This window comes from Andrena cerasifolii, chromosome 15, assembly GCF_050908995.1.
Source record: "Andrena cerasifolii isolate SP2316 chromosome 15, iyAndCera1_principal, whole genome shotgun sequence".
Lineage (NCBI taxonomy): Eukaryota > Metazoa > Arthropoda > Insecta > Hymenoptera > Andrenidae > Andrena > Andrena cerasifolii.
Genome location: NC_135132.1, coordinates 2,943,608 through 2,957,434, shown reverse-complemented (window position 1 = coordinate 2,957,434; position 13,827 = coordinate 2,943,608). Strand labels below are relative to the sequence as shown.

Sequence of the window (13,827 nt, the reverse complement as noted above, 5' to 3'; positions counted from 1 at the left end):
CTTTATACTTGCAACAATGTCGACTTGTCGCTACATATCTGAGGGGTTCTCTTCATTTAATATTTAATTTAATACAAACTGGTAATGGTTATTTATTATTTGGGTTTAACCTTTGTACACTATTTAAATAACTGTTGAAATACAAGAATTTATAATACATTTATTTTGCTTCACCTAACTTTGTCACCTGAAATATTTCTGCTATATTGAAAATTTCATAAAAATGTTTTCTACAAAAGTTATATAGTTTTGTGGGGGCCGACGTATAGTAACAATAGTTTTATTCTGTTGGGAGGGGTTAAAGAGATGAAACTTTACTTTTTTAAAGTTTTGTGAAACGCAGTAGTACCTACAAAGTTTATTACAGAAATTGGGCACTGCATAGATCTACCATTTTAAACCAATCACTTAATAGTCATTTAGCAAGTGGCAATCCCCTGAATACGTGCGCCATGACGCGACGGTTACGAAAAGAGCGTAAGGAATGCTTTGTCACGAATTGCATTATATTATGTAGCTGATTATAGTGTTTGACAATCTTAATTGGCCGCCACTCAAACTGCCAAAGTCAATACAGATACAAAATGGCGAATATTCGATCGCCTTTTCGACCACCTTTCTCAATGCTGTGATAAGGCTTCTCAGGAGTGAATTATCATTAATTATCTCAAATTCATATGAATGCGGTAAATTAGATGTCACGTTTAGTAAAAACAAAAACTTTTCTCTGTATATTGTGCGAAACTTGTAAAGCCGTAATGAATTATAATATGGACAAATATACAGGTCTCTGACTTACAAGTGATGTGTTAAATAACACAGAGAACTTTACCTCTGAGCCTGTTAATCATTCAATTGTCGACCTGGAATGCGCACAGTGAATATAAAAGCATGCAAACAACTCCTTTTGCATTTAGCAAACGCTCCACTTGATTTAATGCTGCATTTATTCAATTTGTACGAGTATAATCATTAAACCTTTGACACGTCGTCTTTTCTAGCGCACAGTATAATAAACTTGACGTCACTCGTCCGTTACATATTGATATCTCCGCACTGACACGAAAAAACAAAACGATGGCAAGCGTCTTTAGAAATTCTAATGGAATCTCGGAAATAATTACTAGAATTAACGAAAACTGGATGTATCATTCTATATATTATGTAAGTTATGCAATATACATTTAACCGAGCGCCCGTTCACTGATTCGTAGTATATGAGCGATGATGTGCATAATGAGACTAATTTATGCAAGTTAGGATTCCTATATAATGCATGAAACTGAGATTTCTTATAGTCATATCAGTTTGTACGTGTGTGAAGAACGAAGTGTCTTCTAGGGATACGAATATCAAAGTTCCTGAGGATTTTTATTTTTTGGACATGTTCAACGAGGTCATCCATCGTAATAATCATCGTTATCATCATTATTATTATTATTATTATTATTATTATTACTACTACTAAGGCTGAGATACACTACTGCTCAAAACTGTTTGATGAAAGAGAAAATGAAATTTTTTGTATATTTTTGTGGTCCAAATTTGATGTTTCTTACCCCATTGTAATCATTTTATTCTACTTGGTCATTCTAAAAGTGAATGGGGCCTTTAGGCTTTGTTTATGACCATGAAAGGTACTCGGGTCGAAGCTCTCGAATCACGCTCCTCGAGGGTTCAAATCTCTAGATCCAGAGTTATACATAAACACAACCACAGCAATAGGCATTCAGTAATGAAAATGCGAATTTCTGTATTTCGTATTAGCATTTCTAATGAAAATAACACTAAATTTAGTAACTGATACGATTCTATTATATTTAATGATTGTAACGAGGCAGAGTAGGCCTGCTGCAGAGTGCGGATACCTCTGAATAGCTTCGGAAGTTTTGTACCCCTTTGAGGGCGTGACGCTGTTCTGTTCTTTTTGGCGGGAAAGTCGAGAAACAGCATTTTGTTGTAGGTATACACTATGACGTCCGGCTTCAAACTGACCGACACGTTTATCCCTAATACATCCCGCATGGTGGTCGATCGTATAAACAGAGTTTTTCGCTACAGGTGGTAAACCTTTTGGGAGGTGATTTTACGCGTCAAAATCAGGCGAAAATATAGAATGTAATATTTTCATATCGCGCTTCGTTTTCGATAAAATTCACTTTGAACGGGCACGCGGAGGTAAGAGGAACGGTCTACGGTAGCGTGACACGTTCCCCTTACCTCCGCGTGCCCCTCAAGCGCCGGAACCTGTAATTTGGTGCACGCGTAGTTAGCTGAAATTCAAAGTCAATTTTCTCGAAACGAAGTACGATATTAAAAAATTGCACTCTACATTTTCGCCTCATCCTGACCTGCAGAATCGTCCGTGAAAAGTGTTACCACCTGTAGGGAAACACTCGGGAAATATTTAACGCCTTAAGGTCTGCGCACACATATCCGTTCCGTTTCAGTTCCGTATCCGTTCCGTGTTAGTTCCGTATCCGTTCCGAGTCAGTTCCGTATCCGTTCCGAGTCAGTTCCGTATCAGTTCCGTGTCAGTTCCGTATCCGTTCCGTATCCGTTCCGTGTTAGTACCGTATCCGTTCCGTATCAGTTCCGTATCCAATCCGTGTTCGTGCGGTGTCCCTAATTTCACTGACAACTGTGTAGGAGGCCCGCTCTGGGCCGGTCAGTCTCAATTCAGCCGTTTCTGCAAGCCTGCTGTACAGTTCATTCAGTCAGTAGGTGACAAAAGTATTCGTATACCCTTCAAAACAGAATAACATTTTTCAAATTGGTCCAAACGTGATTTTTTTTTTAGAAGCTAGAAGTATTAGTTTCCTAAGTAGGTGGCGTGTTTCGTCGTTTTGAAAAAAATCGCAATTGGTCGGAATAGCGAAGAAAATAATGAAGGTCCACTTTTCCATTTTTTTTGTGCCTGTAATGAAAATTTAAAAATCCCTTAAGTAGGTAGATTTAAGTAAGTTTTACTCCAATGCTGGTACATAGTAAAACATCTGGTTTCCTGTAAATGGGTGCTTTCCTCGACATCAGCAATCCTCTGCTAATTATGAATGTAAAAGTACATTTTAATCTATACAATCTCATCCACACGCTATTGCAGGGGTGCACAGGGAGCCGTTTTAGCGCCTAACTGCGAGCAACCCGCCTGTCCCGTTGCTAAGGTTAGAATCAGTGAGGCGAACTGCAGTAGTGTATATAGTTGGGTTCAAGTCATACCAAATGCACGTACACTACTGCAGTTCGCCTCACCGATTCTAAAGCCGGGAATCCAGCTAGAAGCTAAACTAAGCTATGCTATGCTATGATATGTTTTAGCTTAGCTTTTGGTGGAAACGGTTTCATAAGAATGTATCGGAGCTAATTTTTTTAAAACGTAGCATGGCATCGCATAGCATAGCTTAGCTTCTAGGTGGATTCCCGGCTTAACCTTAGCAACGGGACAGGCGGATTGCTCGCAGCTAGGCGCTAAAAACGGCTCCCTGTGCACCCCTGCGCTATTGTATTAAAAAATTACACGCAATTACTCGCAACGAGGGCCAACGCACTTCGCGTATGGACCCGGGAACAGGTAATTTGCGCGCGCGGAGTCCCTTCAAATCCCCTATCGCTCGAGTACATACACGCGCGCGAATATCAAAACAAAAGGATGCGCGACGATTGGGTGCAAGAAAAGATTGGCCATAGGCATGTCATTATATGAGGAACAATCGGACCTGCGTTCCTTGCAGACGCTAAGTTTCCACCTCTTCATAGTAATATCTCCCCCCATCTTTTCTTGTAGCCAATACGTCGCGCATCCTTTTGTTTTGATACTCGAGCGCGTGTATTTTTATATACTCCAAGCGATAAGGGATCGGTCCCCAATTTGAACTACCCCTTTTGTTCCTATGTCCCTCCAGCAAGTGTATTGGTGCTCATCGCGAGTAATTTAGATTTTAGAAGTTCATGAAATACCTAATTCATGAAAAGTTCCCTTTTCATGTCTAATGCTGTTTATGGGATGAACCCAATGCTTCCTCTTCGCTCGTTTTTTACTACATCTTTTGCGTAAAATCCAAATAGATAACGCTTCAATCTCATTCATTCTTTCAGAGAAATATTTTGTCCAAAAATGTGAGGGACACGAGAAGATATTTTTTATTGAAGAACAAATGATCGACAGCTATCGCGATACGTGTTTCGCCCCGCGCAGTGTGAAAGAGTCCGCTCGTTTCCACGTTTCATCTGTCGACCTCAGACAAAAAGTATCGTGCGGCCGACGTTTGCGGGGTAGACAAAATCAGTATCGCGATACGAGAATCGTCGTGTGAACGGGTCCTATGGAAGCTATAATGATCAATGGAAAATCGGTATGCATTATACACGTATCGCGATACATGTATCGCCGTGTGAAAAAGCTCTAAAGTTTGCACGTCCTGTTGAAACGCACATCCAGCTCCATTTCCCCAACACCCAGCATTCATGCATCCGACCATACCCTATTGGCATTTTTTTACTTCCGCTACGCCATCTGGTGGCGAAAATTAAAGCAGCCTAATCAGGTTAGCTGTCACATGTAATTGGCAGTATTGGGAATTTCGACTGCTTGATGATCGATTTTGTAAATTTAACAGACTATTTAATGACAAAAACATTATTGCACTGTTTCAATACTTGTGTGACACCAGTCCTGTAACGCGATTCACCCGATTACAGAGCTTACTTTAGTAGATGGCGCTCTCACAGTATTTCCCAAAACCTTACCGTGCAAAATTCAAATACAAAACTCTTTTCATTACAATCATTAATAACGATCAGAATTATATCATGTTTGGTATAATTTTCAGTAAAAGGGAACGAAAGAGTCGACGGCAACTTCGTGTCAACTCATTCGTCCCCTCTTGCTCGCTCTTAGGGTTTCTCACTCGCGGCATTGGCCGCACGGAATAGTTTCCGCAACGCGTCGTGTGCCCGCCGCCAGCCCCGTTCGTCGGGTTTAATAAGAGTGTTTACTGTAGTGGACGCAGATAAATGCAATGTTGCCAACGACATGGATGATGTCGGCAATTGTGGGTGCCGTGATTCTTCTAATCACCGGACTCTACATGTACTACAAGTTTCATGTTTATAATTTCTGGCGCAAAAGGAATGTACCTTACCTGGAACCGACTTTTCTTATTGGAAACATAATGCCGCTTATAACTGGCAAAATCGCATTTGGCAAGTACTCATTTACACAAACGTGAATTATTATATGATTAACAGTAATACTTATGGAAGATGTTGACAATATGTCCAATGATTAAATTTTGTCGAATATGATCTATAGCAGGCCTTCCCAAGTAGGGGAAAACCACTCCTGAAACACATGTTTCGGTTCTCTCTCCAACGCTACGCCTTCAGCTAAGGTGGGACGATTCCTACTACCCTTTCTCCGAGTGGACAGTAACGCCGCTAGGAAGCATGTTGGGGCGCTTTTGGGTGAAAGTACCAAATGTGTCAAGTTTTTATAGGCAATTTTATAATGACTTAAAAATAGTAGTAAAAATTAAAATTTAAATCTGGTACTTTTACCCTAAAGCGCCCCAACATGCTTCCTAGCGGCGTTACTGTCTCCTCGGAGAAAGGGTAGTAGGAATCGTCCCACCTTGAAATAGCGGGGTACGGTTTTACCCCGTACAGTTATGCCCCAAGACGTAAGCACCTACACTTTTGGTTAAAGCTAAATATGAAAATGACAACAATCGGTCTCGATCTTCAAAATATAATAGAAATAGATACTGTTAATAGATATCTTCATGTAACTTACATTTTAATTACCAAAGCACTATATAGTCCACTTAAAGTCTGTCGAAAATAAGATCAGAGCACTTAGAAACAGGATAAATTTAATACAGTATTTCCTCGTTACGGGCTCGGTTTGGTGTACACGATACGGACTTTTCGGTATCCCCACTATTTCTATTTCATTCTTGTCCGGCGAAGGCGAGAGCGAGATCGAACGAGAGCGAGCTAGAGGCACTGAAAGCGAGCGAGGACGGTACGAGACAGACGACGCGTTGATGTTTTGACTCGCTCCGTCTTTCATACGCCTGACACTCAGTTCTTTGCCTGCGCGACGGGTGTGCGCGATGGTCGCAAGCGCTTACCGTGAGGCGGGCCTGCGTCAAGATTTTGCGAAGCGGTTTTGTGCTCACGGTAAGCGCTTGCGACCATCGCGCACGCTCGCTGCGCACGCAGTGTTCCATCTCGCTCCCCCTTTCTGCCAGAAAGAAGCGAGAAACGAATACTCGGAATTAGGGTTCTGTTTAGGATACGGGCTCAACGCCGGTCCCGACCAGCGAGCCGCTGACGAGGAAATACTGTAATTCGCTGGAGCATACGCATTCAGTCACGAATCTCTGTTGACTAATAGTTCGATATTGCGGGAAATAATTGCCAAACGCGCGTGGGCTTCTTTCATTTATTTTCAGGAATAAGTATCCCTGATAGCCAGATCTGGGCAGCAGAATCTGACGTCAGAACTGCAGCAGTCTGTGTCCGCATTTGGCTGCGTTCTGATGTGCAGAGCTTGAGGTGCAGTGCCTGATGTCAGATCGACAGCAGATTTCGCCGTCTGCTAGGCACAGCAACAGCGCCATCTGAAATCCAGAATTACCAAGCAATTGCCTACAGATGGCGCTGTTGCTGTGCCTAGCAGACGGCGAAATCTGCTGTCGATCTGCTGTCGATCTGCTGTCCATCTGACATCAGGCACTGCACCTCAGGCTCTGCACATCAGAACGCAGCCAAATGCGGACACAGGCTGCTGCAGTTCTGACGTCGGATTCTGCTGCCCAGATCTGGCTATCAGGGTATGGTATACGGTTTTGTACAGGTTTCCTCTAGGGTATGTTTGAAAGCGCAAAACTCAAAATCTACTGAACCGATTTCGGTGAACCATAGTACCAGAAAAATCTACATTTTAAAGGGACTGCTATAGACTATCGAATAGTTCCAAAATATACGTGCAGCGTGTGCTACGTTTACTTTTAAAATTAAATGTTAAATTGGTACTAATCAATACCGTAGCGAAGCACGGGTATTTTGCTAGTATTCTTTAAAAAGTATTGTAGAATTTGAAAATTGGTACTATAAAAAATAATTTGTTACTTCTTAGATATATATATATTTTCTTTTTAATTTCTAATAATATTGCTATCCTTAATTTACAGGCGAATTCGTCAAAAATATCTATGACCGATATGCAAATCAACGTTTTGTTGGCATATATATGCTTCATAAACCTTCCTTAATGATAAATGATCCTGATTTAATCCGGGACGTATTGGCAAAAGAATTCGCGAATTTTCACGACCGCGGTTTGTATTGTAACGAAAAAATAGATCCACTGACTGGGCATCTGTTTCTATTACCTGGGAAAAAGTGGCGAAATTTAAGAGTGAAATTGACACCAACTTTCACGTCGGGAAAAATTAAGCAACTATTTCCGATTTTGAAAGCCACCGGCGATACACTGGCAAACTTTCTGGAGGATAAAGCACGTTTGGGAGAAGCAATTGAAGTAAAAGATATTATGTCAAGGTAAGCGAAAGCATGCAAGAAATTATCATTAATATTATTATTATTTGAGCCTCTCTTTCGAAAGTGGAATGAGTCCACCTTTTCTTGTTTCGAGATATTTAATATTTTGCACGTTACCCTATTTAAAAATATGGTTGATTGCTAATGAGCTTCCTTTATGTTTTTAAGATCGTAGAAATGTGCAGTTTTATTATGTGACTATTTTTATAAGCATTGTCTAACAAGGAGAGGTCCTTAAGTGTCTGTCTCCGATTGCTTTGGTTTTCGGATATGTTTTAGAGGACCGAAAAAATAAGAAATAGGTGTCTTTTTATTTTAATCGGTTTGCATGTTTAAGGGGTGAAACCACCCTGCAATGTTCATGACAAAAGGTACAACAGTGACTGACGACAAAAACAGCATTCATATAACAAGTTATGACGCAAATGAAATTTATATCAAGTTTTGCTCAACGCAATTTTGTACCCCTTATAAACTTTGAGGGGTGATATTACCACCTATACATGCAAACGGCCAAATAAAAAAGCAGGCACTTTTTATTTTTCGGTCCTCTAAAACATATCCAAAAATCAAAGCAACCGGAGGCGAACACCTAAGAACCTCTCCTTGTAACTAAAACACAGTTCTTGTTAACTGCAAATGGACTCATACCACGTTTACACACAACAGTTATGCAATTCTGTTTAACAGCCAAACTTCTGTTTGAGAAGGGCAATACAACTTTCATGTAAATATTAAAAGGAAGCTTTACCTCCCCATTTTCAAAATTGGCCTCACACCACTTTAAAAAAAAACGGTTCATCTACCGAAACGTTTGTGTTCCCATGTTTTGTTACTGTAAATGTATTCAGCGTGTTCGATTACTGCTAGGGAAAAAAATAACGGGACGATTCTGGACACCAAAATAAGAGGAAAATCAAGGAATAACGTTATTGCGGTTGAGGTTTGCTTGGTGGCTATAGGCGTTTAAAGATTGCGTATATTCTACCCAAAAGATGGCAACCAGTATGCAGCGGTGTTGCGCGAGTGAAGGTAAGAGAAGGGTCGAGAATTGGTGGTCATAGCCACTGACGCACGGGGTCTCTTACCTCAGATACTGCGACACTTCTTCCAAAATTAAACGGTATCAACAACAGACGCGGTCGCGTCTGGAAGGTAAAATCCCCTTCCCCCTCTACCCATAGGCACGCTGAGCGACCATGTCTCTATACACGAATGCTAGCGAAATGGGTACGACCCCGCAGTTATTTTGGCCTTATTATCTTATCTTAGACGTTCCGGTGTTTTAACATGATCCAGCGAATAATTTTTTTTTATAATCCATTTGTCGTTTTACTTAATGTTTCGAGCTGTTTTTCTAAAAGATAAAAGAATTATTCTGAATTAATAGTTATCAAAATGATACTTTTTTACGAGACAGTCAGAGGTCACGTAGCGCTAGTACTTGACGCCAGTAGATGTCGCCATTCTCGTTTTACTTCTCCACTTGACGCCAGTAGATGTCGCCTTTCGAAAGCAGAATCAAAGGACGTAAACCTTTTCCAGAAATCTTATAATGTCACTCACTCTGCCCCCTCAAATACATGAAAAAGTCGAGGACAAAAAAGAGTATTATTTGTACTTCTACGTTAGATTTAGCTGTATATAAGAAAAACGTGATGAAATCGCCTCCCTCCCCTCCATAAACATGACTCATGTACGAAAGAAGCTAATTCCCTTTAATTTTCGAAAAAAATAAAAAAGTTCAAATGCAAAGATTGTGAAATCAACTTTGCTAATTCAGTGCTCAGATTTTCAGTTTCGTTTTTAAGTAATTAGCGGGCCGTTGTATAAGAAAAAAATCCGCATCTCTCTTAATCCACTACTGACTTTGATTCGTTTAAATTAGTCTCAACCAAGTTTATATTATCTTCGATCGTAAAAGGATCCGCATACGGCCCGCTAATTACTTAAAACCGAAGCTGAAAATCTGAGCACTGAATTGATTTGTATACAATTGGAATTAGCAAAGTTGATTTCACAATCTTTGCATCTGCACTTTTTTAATTTTTTCGAGAATTAAAGGGAATTAGCTTCTTTTATGCATGAGTTATGTTTTGGGGGGTGGGGGGATGCAATTGCACCAGATCTGTTTACTCGCTGAAATCACTTGTTTCTATTATATCACCTCTACAAAAATATCACTTGTAAATTTTTTTTAAAAGGTATCAAATTTCTTGCACTAAAACGTGTAAAAAATTAAAAAAAGGAGCCGACGCACACGGGTTACTTGCTTTTGGGCAGAATGTACCCAATCTTTAACGCTCATAATTAATAAACTAAGCCTCAACCGCAATATCGTTATTCTTGATTTTCCTCTTATTTTGGGGTCTACGATCACCCCTGATATTTTCACCCAGAAGTGGTCGAACACACTGTATATGTATACATACACCATTCTTTGTTTTATGCATATGCCTACCCATATTATAGTATGAATACTAATAAAAGTTAGATATATATGTAATTTGCTCTCAGAAAATTATGTAAAAGAAAATTCTATGTCATTATAGGATGTTTTTATAACTAAAATAATGATAATATTTATTTTAGATATTCTGTAGACATCATTATGTCAGTGGCGTTTGGAATAACTTGTGATAGTTTCAAATATCCGAACAATGAATTTCAATACTGGGGGAAGAAAATATTTGACCCCAGACCTTTCTGGAATGCTCTTCTTTTATGGGCACCGGAGGTGTTTGACTTATTTTCTGTACCTCATACGGAAAAGGATGTAACCAAATTCTTTACGAAAATGTTTAAAGACACAGTGGAACACAGAGAAACCAACAGTATAATCAGGAAAGATTTCTTGAATTTGCTGATACAACTGATGAAAAACGGATATGTAGATGCAGATGATAACACTGAGAATGGAAATGTTGAACGTAATAGTCATTTTATTGCATAGAAATTATATACTTTTGAAATACTGATTGAGAAAGTAATACATAAATCGATATATATATATATATATAAAATATGTTTATAAAAAATTATTACTTCATTGCCTTAGAAACAACAGAGAATAAGTTGACGATGACAGAAGCTTCAGCACAGGCTTACGTTTTTTACTTGGCTGGATTTGAAACATCCTCAACGACAGCAACATTCTGCCTTTACGAGTTAGCGAAACACAAAGAGGTTCAAGATAAAGTGCGCAATGAGATTCAAGCAGTTATTGAAAAACATGGCGATTTGACGTATAATGCCGTGAATGATATGACATATCTTCACAAAGTGATCTCTGGTTTGTAACTGCATGTAACTATATAGTAAGCTTTATGAATATTGCCTGGAAATTAACATTCGTATTCTAAATACACTACAAAACAAACAAAAAGGGCCGAATAAGCATAGGCCTTAAGGGGACTAGGCAGTCGAAAAATCGATTTTATTGCACTTTCCGAAAGTACTATCTTTTCTGAATAAAATGCCGCTTGGTTTATAGTAAAATTCGCAAAATTGTAGATTTGGCAGCTGAAAACCTTTACCCAGAAACTTTAAACGCGCTTTTCTCGAATATTTGTTTCTCTTCATTTTTTTCCTGATTGCGAACGATTCTGATTCTGTTTGATTTAATTAAAAGAAGTAACTTTTGTCTTGAAACTTTTTATCTATCTCTTACAGTTCGCCAGTTATAACACAAAATCGGAAAATAGCCGAATTTTCGGGGGTTAATTTCACCCCCTTCGAGTACATTTGGGCGGCAAACAAAAATTGCATTGTAATCAGGAGGAAATCCTCTACATATTCACAAAGTTTCAGAATTTTTTGAATTGTTGGGTTCGGGATCTTCCCTTGTCAGTCGCGGGGATGAGCAGTGGCGCTACTGTCGCACGGTGTCTCTCAACTCAGAGTAGCTGCCATGAAATTGATCACTTCCACCAAAATTGAAGGGTTTCGTTGAATTACATCAGACCTGCTTACACGTTAAAATTCATTGTTTCCATTATATCTACTGTAGTCTATTTTGTTATCGAGACACACATGCGCAGAAATCACACAAGACACAGAATAATACCACCGAAAAAAGATCGGATCTCTTGCACTATAACGTAAAGCATTTTAAATTTATTTCCACGTGCACCTGAACACCCTGTATTTCAATATCATCGAAATCTCTAACATCGTGATATAAAGGAGATTGAGAGCTATTCCATGCTAATGGAATGGCTCGTATATAAGAACTCGACGCGTCCGCCACATTTTACATTTTACAATGTAGCGTAATTTTGACTATAACTTGAACTTGAAGTGTCTGCATTTTAAAAACACATGCTTTTAGCACGTATGTTTATTACAATTTTTTGCTTATTATTACGTACTGCTTACTTATTAGAACTTTGTTTATTAGAATAGAGGGTAGAACTTAAATTTTCTTACATGGTGAAGTAAGTACGTGTGCAGAAAGGTTATAGTAAATCTTATATAATGCAATCGTAGCTCAGTAGCTGATTAAATTCATATTGACACGTGTCCCAAATATCTTGAATGCTTATTTTTTTTTACAGAGACTATGAGGAAATACCCTGCAGTTGTTCTTCTAAATCGCATCTGTACAAAAGAGACCAAGCTAGAGAATACCAAATTTTCTATACCTTTAGGAACGCAAATAGTAATACCTGTATTTGGTATCCATATGGATCCTAATATATACCCTGAGCCAAAAAAGTTTGATCCAGAACGATTCTCCGTGGAAAATATCAAGACTAGGCATCCCTATGCTTACTTACCATTCGGAGAAGGTCCAAGGATATGCATTGGTGAGCAAATTCTTCTTATACTTCCAGAACTTCTAACAAGTTCTTGGCGTCCAATGTGTAATTTATATATTATTTATATAAATGTAATTTATATATTTAAAAATTTTATAATTTTCGTATAACGTAACCTCTGTACGGGTCCGATTTGGCACTCGCTATATGCTGAATAATCATAATTTCTTTGTCTATGACGATTGACGAGGGACTGATTATGAAATCATCACTAACATGATATTATTAACGAAATGTAAAAGTTCACATTTTTATATTCTTCATTGAATTTTCACGGGAAAATCAGTAAAACCATAGCATATTACGTATATTTAAAAGTACACACTCTGAGGGATATCGTGCCTCAACTCATTATCATCGGGAATACCACGTTAATTTATTCATAGTACTCCGAGGTTTATTTAATTCAAAATATAAGAATTAAAACTTCCATTAGTGAATGACTAATTCACAGTGCTGGGCGTCGGTCCTAAGTAAGTTCAAGGTCTCTTTTTGTTGCTCTCTCTTCTGGATGTGGCCAGGAATTAAATAATGAGCTACTCTGAGATACGATATCGCTGTAATAATCGGACCTATACTCCCTGTCATTTAAGAAGGAACCTGCCGACCGACGAGTTTAGACCGGTTCTGCGCAGGTCGACGCTCATTGGTGCCGGGAGAAGCCACTATTGGCTGTACCCCCACCAACGCTTTTTCGGAGCCAATCAGCTCATTCTACATGCGCGAAACGGGTTCCTTCTTAAATGACAGGGAGTATACAGAGAGAAAATATAGGTTAGGTTAGGTTTATTTTCCCTTTGATACAGTTACAAGCACACAATATCAAAGCGGCATTTCAAGACATTTCTTATATAGCCCCACGAACTATAGTCCCTTATAGAGGAAATATTGTAGAACCACTTGCGTATTCTGCACGTGTTTTTTTATTTATATATCTCCTCTTGACCCTTCTGTACATTCACAAACATCTTAAAGGCGGATTCACAGATATCAGTTCCACGACGGTTCAGTGCCGCGAGTGTCAGTGGTAGAAAATATCGTTTCCCTGTTTTGCAATAGAGTCACACTTGTCGTGTCAGTTTCTAACACTGAAACAAAGAGATCAGGACACCGACGGCACTGAACCGTCCCAGAACTGATATTTGTGAATCCGCCTTAAGAGTCAGGTTTGCCCTTCAAGCAGTAATAATTTTTCTTCACTATATGAAAAATTCCTTTCGTTACAGGATTAAGATTTGGGCTGATACAAACGAAAATTGCTGTAATAAGCGCTTTATTGAAAAACACAGTGAAACTTGCACCGAACACACCAACTGAGCTGGAGTTTGAAAGTGGAGCGCTCATATTGATGGCAAAGGGAGGTGTAAATCTAATTTTTCAACCGATGTCATAATTTAACCATTAAAAAAATTAGCTAATTTCGTGAAGTGGGGACATAAAA

General features: G+C 39.0%; 1 protein-coding gene across 1 annotated transcript; it reads left to right on the top strand.

The window, feature by feature from the left end:
- Positions 1 to 1,318: 1,318 nt before the first annotated feature.
- LOC143377243 (putative cytochrome P450 6a20) lies at positions 1,319 to 13,827 on the top strand. The gene is made up of 7 exons (XM_076828311.1): positions 1,319 to 1,396; positions 5,001 to 5,202; positions 7,197 to 7,566; positions 10,159 to 10,496; positions 10,625 to 10,858; positions 12,123 to 12,374; positions 13,613 to 13,827. The coding sequence occupies exons 1-7, from the start codon at positions 1,385 to 1,387 to the stop codon at positions 13,777 to 13,779; spliced, it is 1,575 nt and encodes a 524-aa protein (XP_076684426.1). The 5' UTR covers positions 1,319 to 1,384; the 3' UTR covers positions 13,780 to 13,827.

Excerpts from the sequence above, each read along its gene's own strand:
- LOC143377243 (XM_076828311.1), top strand. Across the intron at positions 10,859-12,122 it reads TCTTCACAAAGTGATCTCTG|AGACTATGAGGAAATACCCT; the intron begins GTTTGTAACTGC and ends TTTTTTTTACAG. Across the intron at positions 12,375-13,612 it reads AGGTCCAAGGATATGCATTG|GATTAAGATTTGGGCTGATA; the intron begins GTGAGCAAATTC and ends CTTTCGTTACAG.